This window comes from Lactuca serriola, chromosome 7, assembly GCF_051521515.1.
Source record: "Lactuca serriola cultivar US96UC23 chromosome 7, Lser_US96UC23_V15, whole genome shotgun sequence".
In the NCBI taxonomy this organism is placed as follows: Eukaryota; Viridiplantae; Streptophyta; class Magnoliopsida; order Asterales; family Asteraceae; genus Lactuca; species Lactuca serriola.
Window position 1 is genome coordinate 56,246,094 of NC_136414.1, and position 14,957 is coordinate 56,261,050.

General features: G+C 30.6%; 2 protein-coding genes, 1 long non-coding RNA gene and 1 other non-coding gene across 4 annotated transcripts; 3 read left to right on the plus strand and 1 right to left on the minus strand.

Annotated features, from left to right (window-relative positions):
* The first annotated feature begins 439 nt into the window (after positions 1–439).
* On the plus strand, positions 440–1,522 carry LOC145061623 (small ribosomal subunit protein eS30z/eS30y/eS30x). Its single transcript, XM_079009157.1, has 3 exons — positions 440–571; positions 694–831; positions 1,337–1,522. The coding sequence occupies exons 1-3, from the start codon at positions 568–570 to the stop codon at positions 1,381–1,383; spliced, it is 189 nt and encodes a 62-aa protein (XP_078865283.1). The 5' UTR covers positions 440–567; the 3' UTR covers positions 1,384–1,522.
* Positions 1,523–2,281: 759 nt separating this feature from the next.
* LOC145061624 (uncharacterized) lies at positions 2,282–2,944 on the minus strand. The gene is made up of 2 exons (XR_013687267.1): positions 2,729–2,944; positions 2,282–2,562 (listed from the first exon to the last, which is right to left on the minus strand). It is a non-coding gene; the product is annotated as an uncharacterized LOC145061624 (long non-coding RNA).
* A 3,866-nt stretch (positions 2,945–6,810) lies between these two features.
* TRNAE-UUC (transfer RNA glutamic acid (anticodon UUC)) lies at positions 6,811–6,882 on the plus strand. The gene has a single exon. It is a non-coding gene; the product is annotated as a tRNA-Glu (tRNA).
* Positions 6,883–7,355: 473 nt separating this feature from the next.
* Positions 7,356–14,565, plus strand: LOC145062612 (putative LRR receptor-like serine/threonine-protein kinase At4g29180). Its single transcript, XM_079010193.1, has 12 exons — positions 7,356–7,752; positions 7,897–8,967; positions 9,077–9,215; positions 9,314–9,385; positions 9,476–9,547; positions 9,646–9,726; positions 9,873–10,015; positions 10,634–10,860; positions 11,471–11,597; positions 12,426–12,488; positions 12,668–12,857; positions 13,882–14,565. The coding sequence occupies exons 1-12, from the start codon at positions 7,680–7,682 to the stop codon at positions 14,318–14,320; spliced, it is 2,697 nt and encodes an 898-aa protein (XP_078866319.1). The 5' UTR covers positions 7,356–7,679; the 3' UTR covers positions 14,321–14,565.
* The last annotated feature ends 392 nt before the right edge of the window (positions 14,566–14,957 follow it).

A 14,957-nucleotide genomic window follows, 5' to 3' on the forward strand; every position in this document is an offset into this window, starting at 1 on the left:
ATAAGTTATGTATTTCAATAATTAAAAAAAATGAAAAATATAAATTATAAGGGCATGATCATCTTTTTAAATGTATAGAGACCAAAAACAATAAAAATATTCAAAATTAGGCCATTGGTACACCTTCAAACTTTTTTGAACCAAAGTTATATAATTTTATTAAACAGAGGGATCATTTTTACAATTTTGTCCTATTATTATACTTGATATTCCTGTAACCTATGTGAATCTAGTTACATACCGCATCTAATAATTTCCAACCAAAATCTAGATAAAATTTAATACTACAAATTATCTAAAAATAAAATCCGGTTTTATCCTATTTGAATATCAAAAAAATACTCAACCAAATTAATCCGGCTCATATAAATCTTTGAACAAGCCCAAGATGAAAGCCCATAGAATATGAAGAAAAAGAACTAACACATAAGCCCAAATACCTTCCCCCAACTATATAAACAATTTCGCCCAATTTCCCTAACCCTAAATTCTCCAGTCTCTCTTGATTCAGTGCGCCATTGCTAGCCGAAGCGGAGGGCAGAAGACAGCGGAACTCAACATCCGAAAATGGGTAAGCTTCCTTACAAATTTCTTGATATTTAGTAAGTGTAATGTGTTTCTGATGCTTAATAACTGAAATATGATCACGACTCGAGTAATCAACGTGTTATTTGCTTCGATTCTTGTTCACAGGAAAGGTTCACGGATCGTTGGCTCGTGCCGGAAAAGTTAGAGGCCAAACGCCGAAGGTGGCCAAGCAAGACAAGAAGAAGCAGCCCCGTGGACGTGCTCATAAGCGCATCCAATACAACCGCCGTTTTGTCACCGCCGGTAACCTTTCTTTTAGCATCCTTTAAATCCCATCGTTCCCATTGGCACAATATAGCTACTTTTTGATGGTTAATCTAAGAAATACTAAGGAGAATCTGGGTTTTGAAATTGATTACTGTTGTATAATGTTAAAAATTTGAATATCACTCAGATAAGCAAGGTGATTAAAACCCTAATTCAATGCTATTTCGGTAGTTAGCAACTGATGATGTCAAGATTGAAACTTGATTTTGAAACCTATTGCACATTTCTTGCTTTTATTGTACTCAAAACAAGATGATTTCTTTTTGCAACTCTTAACAACTTCTAGTAAGTTAATGATATTTTTAGTTTGTATCTTGTTAATACCTAAGCAGTTCTACAATCTTTAGTTTGTATCTATGCCAATCCAATAAAAAAATGTACCACATGTAGTCTTTTCTCTATGTTTTGTGATGAAAATTGTGAGAAATATTATTGTGTTTTTATATGCCTAACAATTGTATTTTTTTTTTTTTTATATCAGTTGTTGGTTTTGGAAAGAAGAGGGGCCCAAACTCATCTGAGAAGTAAGCATGTTGATGAATAGCATAGTCTTGTAGCTTATTAGTTGTTTTTGTGTTTAGAAAACAAGTATGGTGTCATTATACTTTTGAGTTATGACATTTTTTTATTTTCAATTTAAGAAGTGTTTATGGCGATTTTATTACAATCTACATGTTTGATGCAACCGAAATGTTGTGTTGAGATGTTGTTTGGTGCTTGATTTTGCTATATCACATTTGATGATTTGGTTTTATTGAATCCTATTTCCGTGTTATGCAAAAGATCAACATGAGTTATTGAATCTTTTGACGTCATTTTTATATTGTGTCAATAAAAGAGTTTGTGAGCAATCAAGTTCTTGAAGGGGGTTGGTTTTGTGTTAAAATTTCTATGAAGTGTTATTGTAATGTTTATAAAGGGGTTTGCATTGATGACATCATAATGATGTAAGCGTTGGTTGTATCCAATAACTACCATGTTTTTTGCGTCATTTTTTTGGTTTAACGGATTTTAACCACTTTTCCTTCAAGTATAAGAACTTTTCTTTGGTTTCAGAAAAAGGGTTTAACATTCATATACTTGGAATTATATCATAATTTCTCTACCTCTCAAGAACACAAGTAACATATATTCTGTGTTTCTCAATCCAAATTAGGTCTGTAATTCAGGTTGATTCATTCTTGGATTATCCTACTTTTGAATTCATATACTTCAGACAAAAGGGACAAATTACAGCTTTCAGAAAGTGTTTGATAAACATCATCTTTGAATCTATCCAAGTTTATATTTATTGTTATTCTGTACCCTTGAAGTCTAACTAACCGATAATCACTTTTTCTTTGTGTATGACATTGCAACTAAGTGTGGATACATGTTAGTAAATGGATTGATTCGGCTTGTCCTATGTTTCTCCATTATGAAAATATTTATAAAAGAGAATCAAATCTTGAAGGTTTTAAAAATCGTGTCATAAGTACAAGGTACATTTGAGAATAATTCCAAAGAATTAAATGAAACTAAGAGAATGAAGGAAGAATATTGAATCTTTACATTACAAAGAAAGAAGTTTGACTATCAAAAAGTCAAAAATAAACCCAATAAATTGTTGGAAACTAAAAAAGAAATAGAAGAGTTAATGCATGATGTAAGTCAAGGCCAAAGCAACCATCATGAGCACATAAGCCACCCCTTGATCAATTGTTGCCCCTATTAACAAATACACATTAAACCATTAGATCCAAAATAAGTATCTAAATTTACAAAAATACCTCTAAATGGACATTCTATTTTAGAAGTTGGGATTTTCTATTTTTTTTTTCCAAATTATAAATTCACAAGTGCAAAAAAGAAAGACAAAAAAACAAAAACATACCATCGCTTGAGGGAGCAGGAGCAGGAGATTGAGCATTCATAGAGGGAACAAACAAAGACAAAATCAAAGCCAAAATAACGATCAAAATATATTTTCTCACAGAGTCCATTTCCAAATTAATAATTTCAGAAAAAAATCTGTTTTGTTTACTAAAAAATAAAAAATAAAAACTTTGTAAACAAAGCACTCTAAATTTTGTTGAAATGAATGCCTTGATTGTGTGTTTAATGTCTTATCTTATGAGGTATATATAGAGAGGGGATAATGAGGAGAACAAAGATACATGATTTAATATTAAATTACAAAATTATTAGTAATTTATTTATTTTTTTTGCTTCAAAGTTAACGGCCACTCTGGATTTTTGATGTTAATTATGATTAAAAAAGTTTAATAGGGCATAAATTTATGCTGGCCGTTGTTGAGTGCCACGTGTAGGGTGGAGAATGGCTGCACGTTCTGGAAGCGGTTGTGTAGGTAGGATTGAGCTGTGTAAGCACATGCATATATGATTGGTTCGCCACTTTGTCAGAATATTGTTTCATTTATTTGTTCTTGTTTTTGTTTTCTTTATAAATGATATTTCTAATGATTATTTGAAGCTATAGTTTAAGGTGGAGCGAAATCTTGCATTTTAAAGTCAGCGTAACATAAGGATTTTTTTATTATATAAATTTATATGAATCGTTGGTTATTTTAGTATGATTATATAATTTTAGGAAATTAAAAATATTAAATTTGATGCGACAGTGTGATGAGAACACCCCTATGAAATGATGTCGAGTGCAGAGTGATATGAGGTTGAAATGACAAATTATGTTGTGTGATGGTGTGATGCCCACACTCATCATCTTTAGATCATGTAACAATATGTTGATTGAAGGTTGACTATTATACATAAGAAAACAAAATAAAACAATAAAACGACAGAAATATTTAACGTAGTTCGGTCGATGTGACTTACGTCTATGAACATAAATCAAACAACTCTTCTCTTACTAAATAGTTTCAGAAGTGATTACAATAGAATCCTAACTACAAATATTTTTAACGTAAACCCTAATAGTTTTAGGGCCAAGCCCGTATATAAGGAAAACCATAATAACTAAACAAGTACATACCATGTGAGGCTTTTCCTCGCCACCACCATGGGATAAGTGTCTATCGTGTATGACTTAGGTCCTATCGACCCTACACCTACTCCAAACATGTATACCATTGTAATATGATGTTGGGTTTCTTAACTTCCTTTAAGTCGGGTTATCTATTCGGGTCACCAAAATGTCAAGCCATGCATTAACTATCTCCACCTTGACTTGAATTTTATTCAACCATCAATGATTCCTAAGAGTCATCTACTTCCTGTTAGTTTGACCCAAAGGGACTTAACTCATGTGAACATCCACTAATTCCAAGCAATGCTTGAACTTCTCTTCAGACAACGATTTTGTTAACATATTAGTCAGGTTGTCCTTGGTATCCATCTTTTGAATAGAGAACCTTTCTTCCTCCATAACATCTCTGATAAAATTCAACCTTATATCAATATGCTTTGTAAAATACTCTGACTGTCACAAAACAAGATTGACTTCTCTACATTCAACCTATAAGATTCTGAACAAGATTGTGTAACTATATGGACTCTTATATTTCTTCATTCATTGACATGTACTCTGCTTCAACAGTAGATAAGACAATAGTATGATGTAGGGATGAGTTATAAAACCGAAAAACCGGACCGGAACCGGAACCGGTATAACCGGAAAATGTTTAAACGGTCCGGGTATTGGGTTCCAAATTTAGTCTTATCCGGGTTCCGGGTATTTCGGGTACGGGTCCAACGGGTCCGGGTACTCGGGGTAAAAAAACCGGAACCGATTTTTGGAACCGGATATGTAAAAAACCCGGAACCGGGTTTAATGGTCCGAAACCGATTTTTGTACATTTATAAAGTTTTTATATAGGAAATATAAATAAATATGTAAAAAAGCTTATAAGTTGATGGGTAATTTATCATAATCTATATAAGTTTTAAAAAATGAATATACTAGGAACATATTTTTGGTATATAAATTTGTATAAAAAATAGTGTTGGTTAAAGATGAAATATTATTTATACATTTTTATCTAAAGAAAATGAATGTAGGATTGGAGATGGTTGTTTATCATAATCTTAATTTGCATATAAGCCCTCATAATTAAAAAAAAAAAGAGAAAACATTAAAGTAATGGAAAACTCACAGATATGAAGCATGACATTCATCTAACAAAATCTTAGCCTATCTCTCATTCCCGTCTCTGGTGAACTTTATTTGTACGAACCATAATTTACATGTAATATTAATATTAGATAAATGGTTATAAGTTTGGCTATATATGTTAAAGAATGGTTTATTTAGAAATTGTGATTTCGTCATTTGTAGGAAATTTTGAAAAATTAGCTTATGCAATCTTTTAAATACATTATAATGTAATAACTTTTGTAATAAGTTATAGTGTTTGATTTGAGTGAATTTTACTTTATAATAGTGTATTTGATCAAAAAGGGTGAAATCGAAAGTTTTATTATTTTTATTATCAACTTATTTTGTTGGCTTAATGGGTTAAAGTTCTATAAGCTTTTAGCCTATTTATAGTGGGTCTTTTACAAAAGGTTATATATTCATTTTGTTGTTTAGTTATTCTAACTATTTTTTTTAATTAGAACCTCTAATCATGTTACAATTAACTCATCCCTATGAACGTCCAGTATATATTACAATCACATAACTAAAAACTCATATTTCACAGTAATATTAAACCAACTTTGTTATATCACGTTACTTAAAAAAAATTAATGTCGTCAATAACCTAAATGTAATTTTTTGTTTATTAATTTTTCTATAACGGTTGAAAAATTATGCGATTGAGGTAATTACAAAAAAAAAAATTAATAATAAAAATAAAAAAAATCTGGGTTTTCTGGTTCTAAACCCATTTTACCTGGTTCTAGACCTACTTTACCCGGTACCCTCCTATTTCCGGGTTCTTCGGTTTTAGACCCACTTTACCCGGTACCGTACCCGGAACCGGTTCCTATATACTGGTCCGGTTTCCGGTTCTAAAAAATCTCGTTAAACGGTTCCGGGTTTTCCGGGTCCGGGTTTGGACCCACTTTCATCCCTAATAGGATGTAATGTTGACTTCCAAATTATCGCACATATGAATAAAGTGAAAAAGTAACGTGTAAGTGATATCCTTTTCACCATATCACCATCATGGTCCGAGTCTGCATAATCAACCAAGACATTATTATGTGTATTAGCATCATAAACAAGACAGATGTTAGTAGTTCCCTTCAAGTATTACATTATACTTACCGCTTCCAATGAAGTTTTTCCTATATCATTCAAAACATGCTTGTCGTATTAACTGCATAATCCAATTCAAGTCTACAACATACCATAGTATACACAAGTTCATGTAATATGGAAGCTGGCTTTAAAACTCCTTAAATAAGTCAATACATAAAAATAAATCAACTTATCAAAAACTCTGCCAATAAGTGCTCATGAAATATTCCTATCAAAACATTCAAAAACTCCTTATTACCGGTGTTAAACCGCATTAACTCAATAAACACTTCAAATAAGCAATCACAAACACATACATAAAACTCTTTTTCTTAAAACAACCGTATCCTATGTATTATCAAACTTTTTCATCCCAGAAGTTAATCTTATATGATTTGTTTTACTAAGAGCTGAATCGTTTAATATATATATATATATATATATATATATATATATATATATATATATATATATATATATATATATATATATATTATCCTAAAAGGTTTCCGACGATATGTACTCAAACTTTTATTCTCCATGATTAGAGACCCAAAACTCTTCCATGATACCATGAAGATAAAGATTGATGACATAATGTGAAGCTCTATAATAAAAAATAGTTTTTACTAAAGAAGTTCCTACCATTTACAAAAAATATTTGCTTCATGTTATTGTTGAAAAACATATATACTCAGCTATATTTACGATTAAATATATTATAATTTTGATGTGAGATAACAAACAACAATTCCATTGTCGTCCAGCGGTTAGGATATCTGGCTTTCACCCAGGAGACCCGGGTTCGATTCCCGGCAATGGAACTTTTTTCTTTTTTTTTTTTAAATTTTTTAAAATTTTCCCATATTTTTAGAGATTCTCAATGGGAATCTAATCTTTACATTTCATATATGTAAAACCGTTGATATATTCCTGTAGAATCTAATGAAATTGATGCTTCGGTTGACTTTTCTATTATCGGATAATGATTTAACGACTTTTCCATGATTATATACCGGAAATCTCATAATGTTTGGTCGGTTTCAACTTCTAGATGCATATGTTTGAATTTTCTTTTTGGAAGAACGATCTTATCAGTTGAATTTTCGTCATTTTCTTCATATACAACACACTAGATGCATATGAATGATTGGAGAAGCTAAAGTTGCTAATGGTGAATATAAAAAACACACAGAATTATATGCATGATGACTGTAATTTCCATAACCCGCACTTAAAGGATCGTGATTGCCACAATGTGTATATATACATGGGCTCCAATAATAAGTTAATAACACAGGCCAACTGTTTTGATGATATGCCTACTATAAAGTTCTTTGACTTCAAATCTCAAACTACTCCCACCTTGTATATGCATAAACAAAACCATATTTAACATCTTTTACACCTTTCAATTATCAGGAATTTACAAGTTCCACTTTTTGACTTCTTTCTAATTATAGAATACCCACTTTGCACGACTATTCTTGGTAAACAGGGACCCAATAGGCCGATACATATGTTCTTCGAGTTTCTGTAGTAAATTAACAAATTCAGAGTCATTAATCTCTCATAGAAATTACAAAAATACTAGAGGGTGGTTAGTGGTTTCTGAATTATAATGATCTTTCTTCATTTCATCATTTTCTGTATTACTCAAGGTTTTGTTCTTGTTCATGCACAGGTTCAAACAGGTTAGCTCCATGAACTTAATTATGTTTTTTCTTTATTTGTTATAATCTTGTATTTTATATAAAGAAACTTTAGATAATAAAACCATAGACTATATGACAAATTGTTTAAAAGTTAAAACCCATATTTGGATTCTTGTTATATAGGTTATATAAGCATTGATTGTGGATCACCCGACAATTTCAACTATGTGGATCTTGATACGGGTATAAGTTACACGTCAGATGGATCATTTATATCCACAGGAGTCAACAAGAACATATCTTTACAATACGCGTATCCAAACAACCCGATGCTTCCACAACCTCTTTCTGATCTTAGAACCTTTCCTCAAGGGGACAAAAACTGTTACACATTAAGACCAAATGGAGGAAAAAGGAGTTTAAATTTGATTCGAGCCACTTTCATGTATGGAAATTGGGATGGAGAAAACAAACCACCAGAATTCGATCTTTTTCTTGATGTGAATCTTTGGTTATCTGTTAAATTCAAAAACAATTCTCATGTTGTCACTACAGAAATCATTAGTGTTGCTTTAGAAAACACTTTTAGTGTTTGTCTTGTGAATATAGGAAAAGGTACTCCTTTCATATCCGGATTGGAGTTGAGACCCGTTGACCGGTCAATTTACGAAATTGACCCTGGGATTTCGGGTTCTTTGGTTTTGTTTCAAAGATTGGATATCGGGTTTTTAAATGGGACAGGTCGATATGTAGATGATGTATACGATCGAATTTGGTCTCCTTATGTTTCGCCTTTGTGGGATTCTTTGAGTACTTCTATAGAGATAGATATAAGTGGAAATTACTATCGTGCCCCTAGTGAAGTCATGCAAACGGCTGCCACACCCAAAAATGGATCCGAGTCTTTGGAGTTTAGCTGGAACGTGTCCGATGCTGATACTGATACTAACACTGACACTGGTACTGATACTGGAGCAAAGTTTTATGTTTATATGTACTTTGCTGACGTGGTGGTGTCGGGGAGGAACCAAACAAGAGAATTTAATGTTTCTTGGAATGAAAAGCCACTTTTTGGAAATGTGAAGCCTCGTGCTTATTATGCTTCTACATTTTATAATTTGAAACCTTTAGTGGGAAATGAGCACAAGATTTCTATTCGAAGAAGTGTTGGGGAAAATCTTCCACCCATTCTTAATGCTATCGAGATTTTTAGGGTTCAAGAGTTTAAAGAATTGGCCACATTTAGTAAAGATGGTGTGTTTTTCCTCCTTTTGTTTGATAAATAAGTAAAGGGTGTTCATTTATTTGTTACTATAGCATCATAATCGATTAACCTTTTTTTTGATATTGTTTATATGTATAGTTAATGCAATAGAAAGTATTAAAACAACATATAAAGTGAACAAAAATTGGGTGGGAGATCCTTGTGGCCCAAAGAATTATTCTTGGGAAGGTGTTAGATGCAACTACACTAATTCAAATCCTCCTCGAATCATATCCATGTAAAGCTTTTCCTTTTCTTTTCATTTTTTTTAAAAAAAAATGTTTATATTCTTTTATTTGTTTTAACCATTTACCACTCTTTTTAAACCGATCCCAGAAATCTTTCCACAAGTGATTTAACGGGGCAAATAGCTCCTTCCATAGCGAATCTTTCATCACTTGAAACATTGTAAGTATTCATAATTCATTGATTTTTTTTGTTATATTTATTATTTCAAAGTATTTCTTTTACTGATATTTGCATGTTGTATTTTATCAGGGATCTATCGAATAATAGTTTGACTGGTCAAATACCCGAGTTTCTTGAAGACCTTTTATTTTTAAAGTTCATGTAAGTACATTTCCTATATAAGTAAAAAAAAATATAGTATGTTGCTATTTTACGCAATTTATTAAATTACAATAACTTATTTTTCCTATTATTTTCAGGGATTTGAAGGGAAACCAATTATCTGGATATGTTCCTGAGTCTCTCTTGGAGAGATCAAGGAATGGATTACTCACATTAAGGTTCGGTCCTTTTTTGTCATTTTTCACAAAACTATCTTGTTTTAATTTTTGATAAAACCAAATGATTTTTTTTAATATAGTTGATATTTTTTATATTAAAGTTGCTATGTCAAATTGTCAACTAAACAATCTTAAATTTATTGCAGTGTGGACAACCGAAACATTTGTGATTCATGCGAAAATAAGAAGAGAAATATTATAGTTCCAATTGTTGCATCAATATTATCATTTTTAGTCCTCTTACTTGTATTCATCATTGCATGGAGAATTAGAAGCAAACAAAAAACTCGTAATATTTTCTCATCTCTGTCTCCTATTACTCTCTATTTCATGAAAATTGCAATATTTCCTTTTGGGAAAACTGAGATAAATAGCAATTTACTTTCACTTTATTTTTAATTTGATAATTTGATTTTTAAAAAGAGTTAGAATGCCATATCATAAAATCATAAAATGACCATCTATTTTGTGAAATTGCTTTTTCAGTGGCCCCCACATTATATTTTGCAAATTTTTATTTGTTTTCACGAAAATGCATCATATTTTACGAAAATTATTGATGCCATTTCACGTAAAAATTATGTCATTTTTTAAAGGAAAAAAAAATTTGTGAATGTAAAAAAATAAAAAATTCTAGTGGGAACTACTGATAAAGCAGTTTTGTGAAATAATTTTTATAACAATTTCAAAAGTTGGATAGTTTTTATAACATTTTTTGAAAGTTGATTTTTTCCCAACGATTTCATAAGTTTGATCATCTTAGTAACAATTTTTTAGTCATGTGAAATAAGAAGTAAAGTGAAAGTATGACTTATTGTAGTTTACCCTTTCTCTTGGAAAGTTTCGTAGTGGAAATTACCTTTTTGCCCATTACAACTATAACACATGTATTGAATCTTGTGTTTAGATATAGGGAACAAAGCAAACACAAACGAAGAAGGAAGAGCTTTAGAGTCCAACAACAAGCAATTTACATATGCTGAGGTGGCAAACATGACTAATAACTTTCAAACACCAATTGGAAAGGGCGGATTTGGAACTGTTTACCTTGGCCAATTAAAAAATGGCAACCAAGTTGCAGTGAAATTACTCTCTGCATCATCATCTCAAGGATACAAAGAATTCCAAAACGAGGTATCCTAATTCAACAATCATTCAACAAAATTACCATATTGCCCTCACCCTATTTATTGTTGGTACAGCTCCTTGAAAAAAACACACACAACACACACTACTTACGTATGTATGCGAACGTAAACTTGCAACACATAGAATATGTAGAAGGTTGTTATTATTATATTCAATAAACAATGTTACACTAATGCAAGGAAAGCTACTGCTATATATATATATATATATATATATATATATATATATATATATATATATATATATATATATATATATATATATATATATATACTACTCTAGCTATGTTATCTATTTAATTAAAAAATCATAATCACATTTCAAAACTTACTCCTAAAGTAAAGCAAGATATGGGATAAAATCCCTCATGAATCGGTCTTGTTTTTGAATAAGTAAACCTTTTTTATTTTCCGTGTTTATTATTTGTGAATATGCTCCATAAGTTACCCATACCCGTAAGTTACAGGATCATGACCCATTGACCCGTAAACAAAACTATTGAACCGTGATCCACTACCTGTATCTGTGACGGTGTGACCTGATAAATAAACGATTAATCCAACATTTGTTGATATTATTCATGGCATGAATGCAGGCTGAGGTGTTAATGAGAGTTCATCATAGGAATTTGGCATCTTTTGTTGGATATTCTCATGATGATAAGAAAATGGCGCTTGTTTATGAGTACATGGCTAATGGAAACCTCAAAAATTATATTTTAGGTATTTTATACCATTGAATCTTGATATTTAAATATTTAATGGCTTTTATGCTATGCTTTAATTTTAGAGTTAATTTCATAAAAGTCCTTTTTTATTTTTATTAAACCTCAATTTTATTTTTATTTTCTGAAAAACCCTTGCATTTTTTTGGTTTTTCCAAAATGATTAATCTCATAAAAAAACTTATGTTTTATGTTTTTTTTTTCGGAGTAAACCTCGGATTTATCTTTTTTTTGATAAAAACCTTGTATTTTTTCATTTTTTTTCAAAAAACCTTTAATTCTGTCTTTTTTTTCCTAAAAAAACCTTCAATCTTCTAATTGTTTCCGCATAAATCCTCAACTTTTTTAGTTTTTCCAGAAAAAAGCCCTCACATTTTACAAACTTTTTCGAAAAAAAAAAATTACTAAAAGGGTCAGATCGAAAAAAACAAAAAAAATACAAGGTCTTTTTTCAGGAAAAAAATAAAGTTCAAAGTTTAATCCGGGAAAAACAGAAAATATAAGGTCTTTTATGATATTAACCCTTTCCGAAAAAACCCTTAACTTTTTATTGTTTTTTCGAAAAAACCCTCAACATTTTAATTATTTTCGGAAAAATCTTCAACTTTTTTAGTTTTTGTTCAAAAACCCTCACATTTTACAAGTTTTACTGGTAAAAGGGCCGGATAAAAAAAAATGAAAGAATGTAATGCCTTTTTCAGAAAAATAAAATAAACTGAGGTTGCATCGGGAAAAAACACAACATATAAGCGTTTTTTATTTTTTTATTTTTTTTTATTATTTATTTATTGAGATTAGCTCTTAATTTTATTGGATTTTATTGCAGATAGAAGTGATCATCCATTGAGTTGGGAAACGAGACTCAAAATAGCAATAGATGCAGCACAAGGTGCATATTCATTAAACTTTATTCTAAATTGTCTAAATCTTTCTTCTTTACATAATTGCAATTTGTATAAAGCAAAAAAATTTCTTTAATTTTTTTACCCATTTATAGCAGTGTAAATTGTTTTGTATTTTGGATAATACTAAAGATAAATGAAAGTAGGATGCTATAAATGAATGCAGGATTGGAATATCTACACCATGGTTGTAGGCCAGCTATAATTCATAGAGATGTGAAATCAGCCAACATTCTTCTTAGTGCAAATTTGGATGCAAAAATAGCAGATTTTGGTCTTTCATTAGGTCTTCCAAATGATCAAACTACTTTCATCTTCACAAATGTTACTGGAACAACTGGATATCTTGATCCAGAGTATGTCTTTCCATCTTTAACACATTTTATATTTTTATGCTCACTTATTTTTTCCTTCCCTTCCCCAACATGCCCTTAAAAATCATTTATCCAAACAACTCTTAATATAGAACTTAATATAGAGGAAAAACATATTATAAGTTTTTTTTAGAGTAAATTACATTTTTAGTCCTCAAGAATAGTTGATTTTTGCAATTTTGTTCATTGTTTGAGGTTTATGTCAACATTTTTAGTCCCTCTTCCAAAAAAAATGACTATATTTTTGTGACAAAAATCTCAAAAATTAGTTACACTGAATGACAATAAATAGTCGTTTTATTTTGAACAAGGACTAATGACACAAGAACCTTAAATAAGGACCAAAATTATAATAGAAAACTATTTCGGACCCAAAATTTGTAAAAATCAACTACACACAAGGACCAAAAATATAATTTACTCAATTAAAATATATAAACATATGTGTCAAAGCATTATGAAATTATAACGGGTTGATGGGTTACCTTGCTGATGTGGCATCCATGTTGCATTGTGTCGACATGGATGTTATGTCATCTCCGCATCAACATGGTAAAGTAACATTAATAGTTTAGTGACTTAAATAGAAAAAATTGAATATTCTGCTAGCCGTTGTGTAGTTTAATCGAAGATTAACTTACATTTTTGGTTCGTGAATATTGCTATTTTTTTTTTCAATTTTGGACCCAAAAAAATCCTCTTGCAATTTTGATTCTTATTTGAGATTTTTATAACGTTTTTTGTACCTATTCCTAGAAAGATGACTATCTTTGGTCCCTGAATATAATTGATTTTTGCTTTTGGTCCAAGGACAAAAACGTTATGAAAACAAGGACAAAAACGTTATGAAAAACGTTATGAAAACATCATATAAGGTCCAAAAGTTTGCAAAGGGGAACTTTTTGGGACTAAAATTGAGAAGATTAGCTATAATTAAGGAAAAAAATGTAATTTACTCTTAATTTAATTATAATGAACTAGTTATAAATTTTATATTTCCATTTAGGTACAGAAAATCCCACAACTTAAACGAAAAAAGTGATGTATATAGTTTTGGAATCGTTCTATTCGAATTGATAACGGGTCGACCCGCGATCATAAAAACCATGGATCATATCCACATTTTGCAATATGTTGGCCCGTATCTTGCAAAGGGCGACACCACAAGCATCATAGATGAACAAATGGAAGGCGACTTTAACTTAGATTCTGTGTGGAAAGCTATTGAAGTTGCAGCTGTGTGCACACGAAATGTGAGTAGCAAGAGGGTGACCATGAGTGAGGTTTTGATCGGATTAAAAGAGTGTTTGGATATGGAGTTGACATGTGGGCCGAGAAACGGGTCAACTTGTGGGAACATGAAGATAGGTGGGTTGAGAATCGACTATTCACCTGAGATTTATTCAATGGATTTTGAGGTCATGACTGGACCCTCAGGGAGATAGTGAAAATAGTATAAACGACTTGCAATTTGATTGTGTTGAGTGTGAATAAAGACTACATTTATCCCCTAGATCTATAGATATAGACTTCAAAAGAACTGATTTTATCATATAAAAAGGTTTAAAGGCACAACTTGTTGCCCGTTTGTCTTCTCACTCTTTGTATTGTGATAACTAATGATCATAAATTAATGATCTTTATGGGTTTAAAAAAATAAATAAATGAGAATGTGATTTAATTCGGTAAATTATATATATAAGTGTTTTTAAAGAATACAATTGCATGCATACGCATGTTTGTAAAATTTTATGTGAAAATTAGGGGCGGCCAAATTGGAATATATGATTTATTTTTCAAAAATCTATTTAAATATATTTTTTTAATTGTGGTAGATTATAGATGCCATTCAATAAGCAATTTCATAATCGGAATAAAACCCCATCATTTTGTACAAAATTTTATTTTGTTAAAGGGTACCACATTTAGTGGTCATTTTTTGACTTTCTTTAAAATTTGATGCGAGTCAAGAATGGTTAGAGTTGATCCCTCAATTTTCTTTGATCTATTTAAAAAAATCTATAATATGATTACAAAAATGATATTATTAAACTAATAGTATAATTTTTAGATAAAATTACA

Excerpts from the sequence above, each read along its gene's own strand:
- LOC145061623 (XM_079009157.1), top strand. Across the intron at positions 832-1,336 it reads CCGCCGTTTTGTCACCGCCG|TTGTTGGTTTTGGAAAGAAG; the intron begins GTAACCTTTCTT and ends TTTTTATATCAG.
- LOC145062612 (XM_079010193.1), top strand. The coding sequence starts at position 7,680 with ATGATCTTTCTTCATTTCATCATTTTCTGTATTACTCAAGGTTTTGTT. Across the intron at positions 7,753-7,896 it reads TCATGCACAGGTTCAAACAG|GTTATATAAGCATTGATTGT; the intron begins GTTAGCTCCATG and ends CTTGTTATATAG. Across the intron at positions 10,861-11,470 it reads ACAAAGAATTCCAAAACGAG|GCTGAGGTGTTAATGAGAGT; the intron begins GTATCCTAATTC and ends GCATGAATGCAG.